This window comes from Heterodontus francisci, chromosome 4 (assembly GCF_036365525.1).
Source record: "Heterodontus francisci isolate sHetFra1 chromosome 4, sHetFra1.hap1, whole genome shotgun sequence".
Classification (NCBI taxonomy): Eukaryota; Metazoa; Chordata; class Chondrichthyes; order Heterodontiformes; family Heterodontidae; genus Heterodontus; species Heterodontus francisci.
The window spans coordinates 31697893-31715293 of NC_090374.1; the positions used below are offsets into that span (position 1 = coordinate 31697893).

At 45.0% G+C, this 17401-nt stretch overlaps 1 protein-coding gene across 2 annotated transcripts in view; it reads left to right on the forward strand.

The window, feature by feature from the left end:
- Positions 1-2877: 2877 nt before the first annotated feature.
- neil3 (nei-like DNA glycosylase 3) overlaps positions 2878-17401 on the forward strand; it is a 96243-nt gene continuing 81719 nt past the window's right edge. Inside the window, exons 1-2 of one of the 2 annotated variants that reach the window (XM_068029325.1) lie at positions 2878-3026; positions 7494-7621. In XM_068029325.1, the coding sequence (XP_067885426.1) occupies positions 2934-3026; positions 7494-7621 (221 nt within the window). In that variant the 5' untranslated portion in view covers positions 2878-2933. The remainder of the gene's footprint in view (positions 3027-7493; positions 7622-17401) is intronic. The other variant, XM_068029326.1, reaches the window with a different exon arrangement.

Here is a 17401-nt window from a genome sequence, read left to right on the forward strand (position 1 = left end):
GGGTGGTCCGTCCGGTTTCATTCCTTTTTATTGACTTTGTCGTGGTTAGGTACAACTGAGTGGCTTGCTAAGCCATTTCAGAGGGCATGTAAGAGTTAACCACATTGCTGTGGGTCTGGAGTCACATGTAGGCCAGACCAGGTAAGGACAGTAGATTTCCTTCCCACAGGACATTAGTGAACCAGATGGGTTTTTACAACATTTGACAATGGTTTCATGGCCATCTTTGGACTAGCTTTTAATTCCAGATTTATTAATTAAATTCAAATTCCACCTTCTGCTGTGGTGGGATTGTCCCAAGAGAAATACCCTGGGTCTCTGGGTTACTAGTCCAGAGATAATACCTCTACGCCACCGCCTACCCGCTTTTAGAATTATTGTACCTGCAGCACCACAAGAACAAAGTTGAGAGCAAGTGCATTCGTGGCCTCCCTGTTGCTCGTTTCACTTGAAACCATGAGCCACAGATTAGCTGGATATCTAGATCACCAGAGGCCTCTTCAGCATCTCAGGGCTTCTCACTCTCTGGGGCCTTCAGCCAATCGCTCCAGATCTTTCTTCACCTACCCATGCTTCAGCCTGCTGTCCATGGATCTTTGGCTCCACTACCCAAGCCCACCAATGACACTGCTCCTGTCCCCGAAGGGACTTCCAGGTGCCGAAAACCCGATGCTCTTCACCACCAGCATCTACTGGCCTGGAGGTGTGCACCCTGAGGAGAATGTCTTTTGAAGCAGAAGCTGCTCCAAACTCTGAGGGAATGCTTGCTCATTGGTTCACAGCAGCTGATGAGGAGACAGCGCAACCCTCCCACTATAAAAATTTTCAATTAATTTTCATCATCGAAAATGTCAGCGTTTGAACCATGGCCCTGCTCCCTTTGATGATGAATTTGGCAAAAGATGGCAATACTATAAACTATATTAAACACTCAAATATATACAAACTTATTTTAGATTTACCAAGAATCACTCATTTTGTTGCCTGTCTCTTAACTCGCACCAAGTCCCGTTCACCCATCAACCCTATGCCTGCTGACCTATTCGCTCCCGGTTGAGCAACATCTCGATTTAAAAATGCTCACCTTGTTTTCAAATCCCTCTTTATCTCTGTAACCTCTTCCAGTCCTATCACCCTCCAATTTTGACAACTTGTGCACTGCTGATCTTAATGGCTCTACCACTGGCGGCCGTGCCTTCAGCTGTCCAGGTCCTAAGCTCTGGAATTCTCTCCCTAAATCTCGCTGCCTCTCTATCTCTGTCCTTCTATAAAATGCTCCGTAAAACCTTCACTTGACCAAGCATTTGGTCACCTAATACGCCCTTATGGGGCTCAGTGTCAAATTGAGTCTGATAAATGCCTATCTTGTGAAGCGCCTTGGGATGCCATACCTCTATTCTGAGCTTTGCTGCAGCAAAAGACACCCAGGAGAACAGAGGAAATCCTTTAGTGAAGTTCTCAAAGTATTCCTGAAGAAATCCAAAAACCCACCGGCTCATGGGAGTCCCTTCCTTTGACTGCTCAAAGTGGAGAAAGTGTTTTCAGGAACATACCTAGCACCTCCTGAGATTTCGACAAGAGCAGGTGGAGGCCAAGTCCAGGCTGCAGAAGGAGGGCACAGGCTTTTCAAACACTCCCCACCTGATATATGGTGGAGTCTGCGGTTTGTGCATCGGACACGTTAGACATATTAGAACGCGCCGAGCCAGAGCAGAAGCAAGTCACCCTCAGTCCCAAGGGACTGCCTAAGAAGAAGAATTTACTTTAATAAAGGTGTGATATAATTGCAAGTTATGTGTGGGGGAGAAAAAGAAGACCACAGCAATAGCAGGCTGGTAAAATGCTCTGGGAGAATTTGAAGACACAGGGCAGAATTTTGTGCTGGTCAGATGGGAGCCGCCCACTGACCCAAAAGTCAGTGCCAATCCCGCTTCCGCCAGGGATGCAGTTCGGATTTTACGATCCCCGGGCCCTTAATTGGTCTTAGGCGGGACTTCCACCTCAATGAGGCAGAAAGTCCGGCCTAATGGAGCTGCCAGCCAATCAGCGGGGCCGGCAGCTCTTCCACTCAGCAGCGCCACTGGGAATGGTAGCCACTGCTGGGATTGCAACCTAGCTTCGTCGTCAAGATGATGGAGAGAACAAAAAAAAGGTAAGTTTTTGGGGCCTCGCTGGGGGTAATCGGTTGGGCACCAGCAAGGCAAGGGTGGTCAGTTGGGGGGACGGGGGGCATGTTGGGCGTTGGGGGTGGTTGGGGCATCGGAGGCAGCCCTCCAATGGGCACAGGATGCCTGATCAGGAGGGCAACATCCCAGGCCAGCAGAAGGCTGCCTACGTTTTACAGGTGGCTTTTCTCATGTCCTGGCCGCCCGCCTGCCAATGGTAAAATCCCTGTGGTGGCGGGCAGAGGGTCTTAAGTGGTCATTTAAGGCCCTTGATTGGTCTGGGGCAAACAGGCAGTTTCCCGCTCCCGCCGCCCCGTGTAATCTACAGGTGGAGGCGGGAGTGGGTTGGGAAAAGCCCCCCCAAGCCTCCCACTCCATTTTATCCTTTACCCCCGCCCCCCCCTTGCTCTTTTGGGGGGCACATATACTTACACCCATAGCATATTACAATTAAGGGATCTGAAGATGCGGTCTTCTTGTAGCAGTCTGAATACATTCCTCAACTGAGTTTGCAAAGCTCAGGCTCCAACAGCGACCTAGGCGTCCTCCCTCCCGTACCCACCCCTCTCCTCCTCTCCTCTCCCCTCCCCTCCCTTCGCCTGAGCTCATTCTCGCGAGACCTTACACAGGCCCCGCCCCGCGCGTGCCCGTTACGTTTTGAATCTGGCGGCGTTCGGGGCCGGAGGCGCATGCGTACCAGCGGCTTTCATCGTTCGACTGTTTTGGCGGGTTTTCCATCTTGTCTCTGTGGCTGACAGACAGTTCGTCATGGTGGAAGGGCCTGGCTGCACGTTAAACGGGGAGAAAATCAGGAGCCGAGTGAGGGAAGGACAGCGAGTTGTGGAGCTGAGAGGGAGACTGGTGAGTGCAGAGACGGAAAGTAGATATAGAATTATTGCGGGCATCATCATAGTAGTATAGACATGGAGACTGTACAAATACACAGTCTAGGCATGGAGGCTGTCAATATACAGACATATTACTGCAGACCTTGTATAATAAACAATCGGGGGAAACTCTTCACTGGTTGGAGTCATACCTAGCACAAAAGATGGTTGTGGCTGTTGGAGGCCAATCATCTTAGCCCCAGGACACTACTGTAGTAGTTCCTCAAGGTAGTTTCCGAGGCCCAACCATCTTCAGCTGCTTCATCTGTGATCTTTCCTCTATCCTAAGGTCAGAAGTGGGGATGTTTGTTGCAGTGTTCAGTATCATTCACAACTCCTCAGATAATGAAGCAGTCTGTGCCTGCATGCAGCAAGACCTGGACAACAGTCAGGCTTGGGCTGATAAGTGGCAAGTAACATTTGTGCCAGACAAGTGCCAGGCAATGACTATCTCCAACAAGAGAAGCTCTAACCATCTCCCCTTGATATTCAATATTGTTACTATCGTTGAATCTCCTACCATCAATGTCCTGGGGGTTATGATTGACCAGAAACTAAACTGGGCCAACCATATAAATTCTGTGGCTACAAGAACAGGTCAGAGGCTGGGAGTTCTGTGGTAAGTAAATTGGTGGTGTTGTAAATAGTGAGGAGGAAAGCCTTGGATTGCAGGACAATATAGATGGGCAGAGCTGTGGCAAATGGAATTTGAATCCTGAGAAATGTGAGGTGATGCATTTTGGGAGGACTAACAAGGCAAGGGAATATACAGTGGATGGTAGGACCCTAGGAAGTACAGAGAGACCTTGGTGTACTTGTTCATAGATCATTGAAGGCAGCAGCACAAGGTGGTTAAGAAGGCATATGGGATACTTGCCTTTATTAGCCGAGGCATAGAATATAAGAGCAAGGAGGTTATGATGGAGCTGTATAAAACGCTAGTTAGGCCACAGCTGGAGTACTGTGTACAGTTCTGGTCACCACATTATAGGAAGGGTGTGATTGCACTGGAGCGGGTGCAGAGGAGATTCACCAGGATGTTGCCTGGGCTGGAGCATTTCAGCTATGAAGAGAGACTGGATAGGCTGGGGTTGTTTTCCTTGGAGCAGAGAAGACTGAGGGGGGACCTGATTGAAATATACAAAATTATGAGGGGCATAGATAGGGTAGATAAGAATAAACTTTTTCCCCTTAGCGGAGGTATCAATAACCAGGGGCTGTTATAAATAAGGTAAGGGTCAGGAGGAAGAGAGGGGATTTGAGGAAAATATTTTTCACCAAGAGGGTGGTGGAATCTGGAACACACTGCCTGAAGGGGTGGTAGAGACAGGAACCCTCACAACATTTAAGAAGTATTGAGATGAGCACTTGAAACGCCATAGCATACAAGACTACGGGCCAAGTGCTGGAAAATAGGATTAGAATAGTTAGGCTTGATGGCTGGCGCGGACACGGTGGGCCTGTTTCTGTGCTGTATAACTCTATGACCGCCTGACTCCCCAATGTCTGTCTATCATCTACGAGGCACAAGTCAGAAATGTGATGGAATACTCTCCACTTGCCTGGATGAGTGCAGTTCAACACCATCCAGGACAAAGCAACCCACTTGATTGGCACCCCTCCACCTCCTTAAACATTCACTCCCTGCACCACTCGGGCATAAGTGGTAGCACCATCTACAGGGTGTACTGCAGTATCTTCCCACCCTTGACCCTTGTTATCTACACGAACAAGGGAAGCAAGCATATGGGAACACCACCAACTGCAAGTTCCCCTCCAAGTCAAACACCATCCTGACTTGGGACGATAGTGCTGTTCCTTCACTGTCATGGGCCAAAATCCTGGAACTCCCTCCCCAGCAGCACTGTGCATGTACCTACACCACACAGATTTCAGCATTTCAAGGCAGATCTGTTAGACAGATTTCTGATCGACAAGTGAGTTCGGGCTGGAGGGGTGGGTTGGCAGGAAAGTGGAGTTAAGGCCACAATCAGTTTAACCATGATCTTATTGAATAGCGGAGCAGGCTTGAGGGTCTACCCCTCCTGTTATGAATCTTCTAAGAAGGCAGCTCACTGCCGCCACCTCAAGGGCAATTAGAGATGGGCAATAAATGCCAGCGACACCCACATCCCATGAATGAGTAAAAAACATACAGGTGTGAAATATACACAGTGTATACATGCTCATCATAGTTCATCATATAAATGCTCAAACAAGCAGTATATAAATCATCACTATAATATCTGGACATATTAATGGAGGCACTATAATAAACAATTATACAGAGGTTCTAAATATACATTAAATAGTGTAGATAAGGGCAGAAACTTGTATGTATAGTTATAAAATGAAATGGTGTAGGAGAAGGCCATTTTTCCCAGTGTGCCTGTGCTGCGATATACTCAAATTGGCAGGATATGACTTGTGGTCCCTTCCCAGGGATCGGTTTTGGTGTCCTGGCCTGTCACTAGATTTATAAATGACTTAGACAAAAGTTTGTTGATGACACCAAGCTAGATAGCAGAGCAAATAGTCTGGGTGGGGGCAGAAAGTCACAAAGGGCATTGAAAGATTAAGTGAGTGGGCAAAACTGCAGATAGAGTTCAATGTGGGGAAGTGTGAGGGCATCCATGTTGGATGTCAATGATGGATCAGAGTATTTAAGAAACTGTGAGATTCTAAGAACTCTGCAGGAGCAGAGAGATTTATGGTGCATATCCAGAATTAAAAAAGACTAATAGAATGTTCGCCTTCATTTCAAACAGGCTGGAATTCAAATGGGTGTAATTTATGCTACAGTTGTTTAAAGCTCTGTTAGATCCCATCTGGAGTACTGTGTTTAGTGCTGGGGTGATCCAGTAGAGGTATTTTAAGATGATTAAGGGATTGGTAGGGTAGGTAGGGTGAAACTACTTCCCTCTGGTGGGTGTCATGGAAGAGTTTTTTTTTCTCTCTTTAAAAACTAAGGGGGGGGATCTGTGCCTTTTGAGACTGAAAGAAGTTTTAATATTCTCTGGGAACAGTGTGTGCGAGCTACAAACCTGTTCCTAAGCAACAGCAAGAAAGTTGCGATCATATGCCATATGTATCAGTTTGACTGTGTAAAGACTGGCTAGAACTGGTTTGATCTGACAGACCAGCAAAGCGTGCTCTCCTTGAAGGAAGGGTTTGTGTCTCTCTCAGCAGAATATCTATGTTGGTTTAGAGGCTGTGTTTCGCCGAAAGAGAAAACGACCCTTGGAAAGGAATCTTTGCATTGTTGAAGGTCTCTAAGTAGTCTCTGCCTCACAAGTGACTTTCTGTTGTCTTTTGTGTTTCTGGGAGTTCTGGAAACTCAGTAAAGTTTTTACTGATAGACTGCTAATTCAAAATCTAAATTGACCTGTTGTTATACTCCTTGTTTTGAAAGACCTGTGTGATGTCTACTGCAGCCAAAGTGCCTTGAATGCCTATCCATTCAACTCACCTGGAAACTTTGAGTGGCATCTGGCTATTCGACTCTGGGACACTTCACTGATTTGGGAAAGTACCCAACCAAGACTTACAACCTAGTTGTTTTATTATTCCTATGAAACAGCTCTAATTTTAAAAACATCATTTTAGAACTGGTTAACCATTGGTTTTTGAATGTATGTGTGTGTGCATGAAGGTTAGGAGGAATAAGAAGTTATACAGTCTTTTCAGACGTAGATTTATCTCAGTATTGTTTCAGATTTAGTCTATTAATAAATAGTTAATTTGTTGTTAAAGATACCTGGTTTGGTGTGTTTTATTCTGGTGGTTAATAAAGTGATTAATTTGGCTAACTTTCTGGTAGGTAGGACACTAATAATATGCTGTGACGTGTGGAGTAATGGGACTGAGTCGTAACATGGGGGCATAACCTGACCTCTGAGCAGCCCAGCTCTAATTTTAATGTCAGGAAGCACTTTCTCACAAAGGTTAGTGGAAATCTGGAACTCCCTTTGCCCAAAAAGCAGTGGAGGGGAGGTAAATTAAAAAATTTTAAACTGAGATTGATAGATTTCTGTTCGACAAAGCTATTGAGAACTCAGAATCAAGGCAGGTAAATGGAGTTAAGGTACAGCCATGATCAGGCTTGAAGGAATAAATGGCCTACCACTGCTCCTGTGTTCCTAACTTTTGCTGTTCGACTTTAAATTGTTGGTAGTTGAAATACCATATAAAAATGAGGACAGCTGTCTGGTTTTAAAATGAGGACAAAGTCAAGTTGCTTAATTATTGGACAATTCAAACACTTTAAGCACAAAAAATGAATTTAGAATTTTGAAAGACATGTTTTGCTATAAAAATGGCAAACCCAGTAGGTCAGGCAGCATCTGTGGAGATAGAAAGAGAGTTGATGTTTCTGGTCAGTGATCTTTCATCTGAACTGCAAAAAGTTAAAGATGTGTTTTGCCTTGATGCTTTCCTTCAGATCACTCAAGTAAACAGCCAGAATGTTTCCTCTCAGGATGGAATCCAACTCCTCAAAGGAAAGGTTTATACTGGTGTGAAGACATTGGGCAAAGAACTTTTTGTATATTTTGGCTTAACCACATTAAGGTAGTGTATCTTCTAGATTTTTTTCTCTACTGAATAAAAAACATTGTTAAAAGTGTACAATTATTGTGGCAATCCTGTAATAACATTGAACACCTAAGTAGAAAATTCAGGTTCAATTTTTACCTTGGCTGACTTCATGGATAATGTCTCTAATGAGCCCTCTGAAAAGGACAGTTATTCACTGGTGGCTGTGCTCTGGGCTTTTGCTCCTTTTCGCCTCCTAATTTGAGGGGTCAGAGGTAAGAACTTGGGAATTTCAAAATGAGAAATACAATTGTCTACCTATAGGCTTCATTAAAAAAAAAATGAAAAGTGTCCAGGAATATCTAGTGAGAGAGAGATACGTTTTAAAAATTGATGCCAATGTTGCTGTGATATATAGAATATTATGGTTTGGTGTGTTTAATTACTAAGCCATTGGGAATCTTACATTAAAGAAAATGTATATGTATCGTATTGCTGATTGGTCTCTAGCAATGCCACAGGGGATCAGATAGTTTGTACAATGTATTTCTAATTGCTCTCTGGAGTTGACTTAGTGCTAAAGTATTTTACTGTAACGTTTTCCTTATGCAGTGAGTTAGTTTGAACATGTTTTGTAACACTGAAAGAAACATTGATAAAACCATTCTTTGAAGTAATACCTTAACTTCAGTACCTACACCAAAAATGATACAGTCTCGATGCTGCTGATATGACATCTGGAATATATTTGCTTGCCAGTGCTTTGGCTTGTATGGAATATAGAACTTAAATTTGTCTGTGGAGCACCTCTGGATGAAATACTGATATGTAACTCAAACAGTACCAGCTCCAGCAGTTACATTTCATGGCTTTTGATACTGCATGATTTTAGTTATGTCTTGTTCCACTGGACTTTGATAATCTACAATTGCAGCCTCAAGCTATTTTGGATTGCCATTGTTCGGGTTGCAACAGGAGATCTTCAGTGTTTGTTTGGAATTACGTGACTATCAGTAAACGTGAACCTTTAAACATACGAATTGAGAGTAGGCCAATTGGCCCTTCGAGCCTGCTCCGCCATTCAATAAGTTCATGGCTGAACTGATTACTCCACACTACCTCACATGGACTGCAGCGGTTCAAGAAGGCAGCTCACCACCACCTTCTCGAGGGCAATTAGGGATGGGCAATAAATGCTGGCATACCCAGTGACGCCCACATCCCATGAATGAATAAAAAAAAAACATTTCCACCAACCCCAATAATCTTCCATCCCCTTGCTTATCAAGAATCTATCTACCTCTGCCTTAAAAATATTCAGACTCTACTTCCACTGCCTTTTGAAGAAGAGAATTCCAAAGACTGCCTACCGTCTGAGAGAAAAAGTTTCTCCTCATCTCTGTCTTAAATGGGCGACCCCTTATTTTTAAACAGTGACCCTAGTTCTAGATTCTCCCACAAGGGGAAACATCCTTTCCACATCCACCCTGTCAAGACCCCTCAGGATCTTATATGTTTCAATCAAGTTGCCTTTTACTCTTCTATTCCAGCGGATACAAGCCTAGCCTGTCCAATCTTTCCTCATAAGACAAGCCCGCCCATTCCAGGCATTAGTCTAGTAAACCTACTCTGTACTGTCTCCAACACATTTACATCCTTCCTTAAATAAGGAGACCAGTATTGTACACAGTAGACCAGATGTAGTCTCACCAATGGCCTGTATAGCTGAAGCATAACCTCTCTATTTTTGTATTCAATTCCCCTCACGATAAACAATAACATTCTGTTAGCTTTCCTAATTACGTGCTGCACCTGCATACTAACCTTTTGCAATTCATGCACTCGGACACTAAAAGCAAGTTCTAACGTGATCTTGTCTGTGCACCAAAAGCAAAATGTTGTATTAATTTCTGATGGGCTGAATTGAATTTTTTCCTGTTTTGGACAGGAGGTAAAGGAAGCATTCGTAAGGGCTGGAAGGCTCGGAACAGACAAATTCCTTGAGGAATATAAAGACAGTAGGAAGGAACTGAAGCAAGGAGTCAGGAGGGCTAAAAGGGGTCATGAAAAGTCATTGGCAAACAGGATTAAGGAAAATCCCAAGGCTTTTTATATGTATATAAAGAGCAAGAGGGTAACTAGGGAAAGGGTTGGCCCACTCGAGGACAGAGAAGGGAATCTACGTGTGGAGCCAGAGGAAATGGGCGAGGTACTAAATGAGTACTTTGCATCAGTATTTACCAAAGAGAAGGACTTGGTGGATGATGAGCCGAGGGAAGGGAGCGTAGATAGTCTCAGTCATCTCATTATCAAAAAGGAGGAGGTGTTGGGTGTCTTGCAAAGCATTAAGGTAGATAAGTCCCCAGGGCCTGATGGGATCTACCCCAGAATACTGAGGGAGGCAAGGGAAGAAATTGCTGGGGCCTTGACAGAAATCTTTGCATCCTCATTGGCTACAGGTGAGGTCCCAGAGGACTGGAGAATAGCCAATGTTGTTCCTTTGTTTAAGAAGGGTAGCAAGGATAATCCAGGAAGTTATAGGCCAGTGAGCCTGACGTCAGTGGTAGGGAAATTATTAGAGAGGATTCTTTGGGACAGGATTTACTCCCATTTGGAAACAAACAAACTTATTAGCAAGAGGCAGCATGGTTTTGTGAAGGGGAGGTCATGTCTCACTAATTTGATTGAGTTTTTTGAGGAAGTGACAAAGATGATTGATGAAGGAAGGGCAGTGGATGTTATCTATATGGACTTCAGTAAAGCCTTTGACAAGGTCCCTCATGGCAGACTGGTACAAAAGGTGAAGTCACACGGGATCAGAGGTGAGCTGGCAAGATGGATACAGAACTGGCTTAGTCATAGAAGACAGAGGGTAGCAGTGGAAGGGTGTTTTTCTGAATGGAGGGATGTGACTAGTGGTGTTCCGCAGGGATCAGTGCTGGAACCTTTGCTGTTTGTAGTATATATAAATGATTTGGAGGAAAATGTAGCTGGTCTGATTAGTAAGTTTGCGGACGACACAAAAGTTGGTGGAGTTGCGGATAGTGTTGAGGATTGTCAGAGGATACGGCAGGATATAGATCGGTTGGAGACTTGGGCGGAGAAATGGCAGATGGAGTTTAATCTGGACAAATGTGAGGTAATGCATTTTGGAAGGTCTAATGCAGGTGGGAAATATACAGTAAATGGCAGAACCCTTAGGAGTATTGACAGGCAGAGAGATCTGGGCGTAGAGGTCCACAGGTCACTGAAAGTGGCAACGCAGGTGGATAAGGTAGTCAAGAAGGCATACAGCATGCTTGCCTTCATCGGTCGGGGCATAGAGTATAAAAATTGGCAAGTCATGCTTCAGTCATGTACAGAACTTTAGTTAGGCCACACTTATAATACTGCGTGCAATTCTGGTCGCCACACTACCAGACGGACGTGGAGGCTTTGGAGAGGGTGCAGAAGAGGTTTACCAGGATGTTGCCTGGTCTGGAGGGCATTAGCTATGAGGAGAGGTTGGAAAAACTCTGATTGTTTTCACTGGAACGACGGAGGTGGAGGGGCGACATGATAGAGGTTTACAAAGTTATGAGCGGCATGGACAGAGTGAATAGTCAGAAGCTTTTTCCCAGGGTGGAAGAGTCAGTTACTAGGGGACATAGGTTTAAGGTGAGAGGGGCAAAGTTTAGAGGGGATGTGCGAGGCAAGTTCTTTACACAGAGGGTGGTGAGTGCCTGGAACTTGCTGCCGGGGGAGGTGGTGGAAGCAGGTACGATAGCGACGTTTAAGAGGCATCTTGACAAATACATGAATAGGATGGGAATAGAGGGATACTGTCCCTGGAAATGCAGAAGGTTTTGTTTAGGCAGCATCAAGATCCGTGCAGGCTTGGAGGGCCGAATGGCCTGTTCCTGTGCTGTACTGTTCTTTGTTCTTTGAAGTGTTAAACAAGATGCATCTGGTCCTTCACTTTCTGGAAATCTTATATCAGTCTTGGCTTATTGATAGCACTCTCACCTTTGAGACAGAAGGTTGGGTGTTCAAGTCCTGCTCCTGGGTATTGAGCATAAAATTAGGCTGACACTCCAGTGCTGTACTGAAGGAGTTCTGCATTGTCGTCTTTTAGATGAGACATTAAACCAAGACCCCATCTGGCGCCTCATTTGGATTTAAAAGATCCCATGGCACTATACTGAAGGACAGCAGATAATTTCTCCTGGTGCCCTTGCCAATATTTATCCTCAACCAACACTTAATAACAGATTATCAGAGAAACTAACATAGTGGACATGACATTAGAAGAAGAGAGCTAAAAGAATGTAAAGACATTTAAGATAGAAAGAGGGGAGATAATAAACTAACCAACCTTGGAGAGAACTGAGAACCAGAAGGCACAGATTTAAGGTAATTTGCAAAAGAAGCAAAGGCGACATGAGGGAAAACTTGTTCATGCAGCAAGTGGTTAGGATCTGGAATGCACTGCCTGAGAGTGTGATGACACATTGAATTGAGGCATTTAAGAGGGAATTGAATTATTATCTGAAAAGGAAGAATGTGCAGGGGAGAAGGCAGGGTATTGGCACTAAGTGAATTGCTCCATCAGGGAGCCAGCACAGATACAATTGGCCAAATGACGACCTCCGGTACTGCAACCATTCTTTTATTTTATGGATAAAATCCTTGGTCCGGATGAATTATATCCCTGCATATTAAGTTAAAAATTCATTAGTACAATGAATAGTGCCAGAGGACTGATGGAAGCTAATGTGATTCCTAAATATAAAAAGGCAGTTAGAACATGTCCAGGGAACTGTAAATAAATTAACTTAACGGTCAGAGAGATAATGGAATTCTTAATCAACGATGCAATCGAAAAACATCTAGAAACTGAAAATATAAGAGTAGTTAACACGGATTCCAAAAGGGAAGATCATGCTTGACCAATCTTATTGAATTCTTTGATGGAGTAACAGATGTAGTGTAGTAGATATAATATATTTGGATTTCCAAAAGAGCTTTGATAAGGTACCACATGGTACACATGACTAAAGTCAGTACATGTGGAATTGGGGCAAGTAGCAAAATGGATAACCAACTGACTACAAAGCAGAAACCCAAGAGTAGAAGTTAAAGGTACTCAGACTGGCAAAAAGTGAGAAGTGGTGTTCCACAGGGATCGGTGCAACGACCACTGATCACCATTTACATAAATGATTTGGATTCATGAATCAGAAGTAAAATTTCCAAATTTCTGGTGACACAAAGTTAATAAAGAGAAGGGCTGCTTCAAAATACAGGAAGACATTAAGAAACTTGTAGAGTGGGGATGTAATTGGCAAATAAACTTGAATACAGATAAATGCAGGGTAATACATTTTGGTTGGAAGAATAAGGAGGCAACTCCTTGTAAAGTAAATGCCTAAATGGGATAGAAGAACAGAGGGATCTGGAGGTACAGGTACATAAATCACTAAAAGTAGTGGCACGGGCTAATAAGGTCATTAAAGCACTGGGGTTCATTATAGAGGGATGGAATTTGCAGATGATACGAAACTTGGAAGCATTGTGAACTGCAAGGAAGATAGTGTAAAACTTGAAAAGGACATAGACAAGTTGGTGGAATGGGCAGACAGGTGGCAGATGACGTTCAATGCAGAGAAATGTGAAGTGATTCATTTTGGTAGGAAGAACATGGAGAGACAATATAGAATAAAAGGTACAATCCTAAACAGGGTGCAGGAGCTGAGGGAGCTAGGTGTTTCTTTGCATAAGTCATTGAAGGTGGCAGGATAGGTTGAGAGAGCGGTTAATAAAACATACAGTATCCTGGGCTTTATTAATAGGGGCATAGAGTACAAGAGCAAAGAAGTTATGTTGAACATGTATAAGATACTAGTTCGGCCTCAGCTGGAATATTGCGTCCCGTTCTGGGTGCTGCACTTTCGGAAAGACGTGAGGGCATTGGAGCGAGTACAGAAAAGATTCACGAGAATGGTTCCAGGGATGAGTAATTTCAATTCTGAAGATAGATTGGAGGAGTTAAGATTGTTTTCCTTGGAGGAGAAAGCTGAGAGGTGATCTGATAGAGGTATTCATTGATAGAGAGGCCTGGACAGAGTAGATAGAGAGAAACTGTTCCCACTTGTGAAAGGATCGAGAACGAGAGGGCACAGATTTCAAGTATTTGGTAAGCGAAGCAAAAGTGACATGAGGAAAAGCTTTTTCATCGCAGCAAGTGGTTAAGGTCTGGAATGTGCTGTCTGAGAACGTGGTGAAGGCAGGTTCAATTGAAGCACTCAAAAGGGAATTTGACAGTTATATGAAAAGGAAGAATGTGTAGGGTTTTGGGAAGAAAGCAGGGGAATGGAACTGAGGGAATTGCTCTTTGAGAGAGCTGGTACGGACATGATGGGCTGAATGGCCTCCTTCTGCGTTGTAACGATTCTGTGAATTGAAAAGCGGAGTGGTTGTTAAACTTGCATTGAACCCTGGTTAAACCACATTTGGAGTACTCTGAACAGTTCTGATCTCCATATTATACAAAAGATATAGAAGCACTGGAGATGGTGCAAAAAAGATTTACTAGAATGAGACCAGAGCTGTGAGGTTATATCCACCAAGAAAGATTAAGCAGGCTGCAGCTCTTTCCTCTAGAAAGAGAAGACTGAGGGTGACCTGATGCTTCAGGATTATGGAAGGGTTTTTATAGGGTATGTTGTGTCTGTACACCTTTAAGAGATGTGATTATGTTTTCAGGCCAGCAGTGTAAGAGCTGCAATTTAATACACCATGTGACCCCTGGGTTAGGGACAGTCTTAAGTAAGTATCTGTACAGTGAAGGCTTTTCTGTAATGTGGTTGACTCTTAAATGCACTCTGAAATGGCTTGTAAGCCACTCCGTTGTATCAAACCACTAAGAAGTTTAAGGAAAGGAATGAAACAGGACGAACTAGCCGGCATCAACCAAGGCACTGGAAATGTCAACGGCAAGTCCAGCCCAGCTGACCTGACAAATTCCTCCTGACTAACATCTGGGGGTTTGTGCCAAAATTGGGAGAGCTGTCCCACAGACTAGTCAAGCATCAGCCTGACAGTTATACTCACGGATTCATACCTTGCAGACAATATCCCAGACACTACCATCACCATCCCTGGGTATGTCCTGTCCCACTGGAAGGACAGACCCACCAGAGGTGGCAGCACAGTAGTATACAGTCGGGAGGGAGTTGCCCTGGGAGTCCTCAAAATTGACTCCGGACCCCATGACGTCTTATGGCATCAGGTGAAACATGGGCAAGGAAACCTGCTGACTACCAGCAAGCAGCACCCGCCACCCCCCCCAACCCTTCTGCATGTTGAATGCCACTTGGAAGAAACACTGAGGGTAGCAAGGGCACAGAATGTACTCCGGGACTTCAATGTCCATCACCAAGAGTGGCTCGGCAGCACCACTACTGACTGAGCTGCCTGAGTCCTACTAGACTAGATCTGCAGCAGGTGGTGAGGGAAAAACGTACTTGACCTCATCCTCACCAATCTACCTGATGCCAATGCATCTGTTGATGACAGTATTGGTAGGAGTGACCACCGCACAGTCCTTGTGGAGACAAAGTCCTGTCTTCACATTGAGGGTACTGACCATCGTGTTGTGTGGCACGACCATCGTGTTGTGTGGCACTACCAGCGTGCTCAGTGGGATAGATTTCAAATAGATCTAGCAACTCAAAACCGGGCATCCATGAGGCGCTATGGACTGTCAGCAGCAGCTGAATTGTATTAAACCACAATCTGAAACCTCATGGCCCGGCATATCCCCTACTCCACCATTACCATCAAGCTGGGGGACCAACCCTGTTTCAATGAAGAGAGCAGGAGGGCACTAGGCATACTTAAAAAGGAAGTGTCAGCCTGGTGAAGCTACAACACAGGACTACTTGCATGCCAAAAAGCAGAAGCAGCACGCCAAGGTCAGCTAAGCAATCCCACAATTTTGCTTTTATTTGTATCAGATCTAAGCTCTGCAGTCCTGTCACATCCAGTCATGAATGGTGGTGGACAATAAAACAACGAACAGGAGGAGGAGGCGGCTCCACAAATATCCCAATTCTCAATGGTGGGGGTGCCCAGCACACCAGTGCAAAAGACAAAGCTGAAGCATTGCATCCATCTTCAGCCAGAAGTGCCGAGTGGATGATCCATCTCTGCTTCCTCCTGAGCTCCCCAGCATCATAGTGGTCAGTCTTCAGCCAGTCTGATTCACTCTGTGTGATATCAAGAAACGGCTAAAAGCACTGGATACTGCAAATGCTATGGGCCCTGACAACATTCTGGCAAACCGACTGAAGACTTATGCTCCAGAACTAGCTGTTCCCCAAGCTAAGCTGTTCCAGTACAGCTACAACAGTGACATCTACTGGGCAATGTGGAAAATTGCCCAGGCATGTCCTGTCCACAAGAAGTAGGGCAAATCCAATACGGCCAATTACCGCCCTATCAGTCTACTCTTGATCGTCAGCAAAGTGATGGAAGGGGTCATTGACAGTGCTATCAAGTGGCACTTGCTCAGAAATAACCTGCTCACTGACGCTCACTTTGGGATCCACCAGGGCCACTAAACTCCTGACCTCATTACAGGCTTGGTTCAAACATGGACAAAAGAGCTGAACTCCAGAGGTGAGGTGAGAATGACTGCCCTTGACATCAAGGCAGCATTTGAACAAGTAAGGCATCATGGAGCGCTAGCAAAACTGGAGTCAATGGGAATCGGGGAAAACTCTCTTCTGGTTCGAGTTATACCGAGCACAAAGGCAGGTGATAGTGGTTGTTGGAGGTGAATCATCTCAGTCCCAGTGCATCACTGCAGGAGTTCCTCAGGGTAGTGTCCTAGGCCCAGCCATTTTCAGCTGCTTCATCAATGACCTTCCCTCCATCATAAGATCAAAAGTGGGGATGTTAACGGATTGCACAATGTTCACCATTCGCAACTCCTCAGCTACTGAAACAGCCCGTGTCCAGGTGCAGCAAGACCTGGACAACAGCCAAGCTTGGGATGATAAGTGGCAAGTAACATTGGCGCCACATAAGTGCCAGGTAATGACCATCTCCAAGAAAAGAAACTCCAACCATCTTCCCTTGATGTTCAACGGCATTACCATTGCTGAATCCAGCACTATCGACATCCTGGGGGGTCACCAGTGACCAGAAACTGAACTGGACCAGCCACGTAATACTGTGGGTTACAAGTGCAGGTCAGAGGCTGGGAATTCTGCGGCAAGTAACGCACCTCTTGTCGCCCTATTTCCTGTCCACCATCTACAAGGCACAAGTCAGGCGTGTGATGGAATACTCTCCACTTTCCTGGATGGGTGCAGCTTCAACAACACTCAAGAAGCTCGACACCATCCAGGACAAGGAACCCAATTTGATTAGCACCCCCATCCACCACCTTCAACATTCACTCCCTCCATCACTGATGCGCAGTGACAGCAGTGTGTACCATCTACAAGGTGAACTGCAGCAACTCACCATGGCTACTTCGACAGCACCTTCCAAACCTGTGACCTATACCACTTAGAAGGACATGAACAGCAGATGCATGGGAACACCACCACCTGCAAGTTCGTCTCCAAGCCACACACCACCTGATTTGGAACTATATCACTCTTCACTGTCGCTGGGTCAAAATCCTGAAACTCTCTTCCTCACAGCACTGTGGGTGTACCTACACCACATGGACTTCAGCTGTTCAAGAAGGCAGCGCACCACCACCTTCTCAAGGGCAATTAGGGATGGGCAATAAATGCTGGCCTAGCCAATGACACCCACATC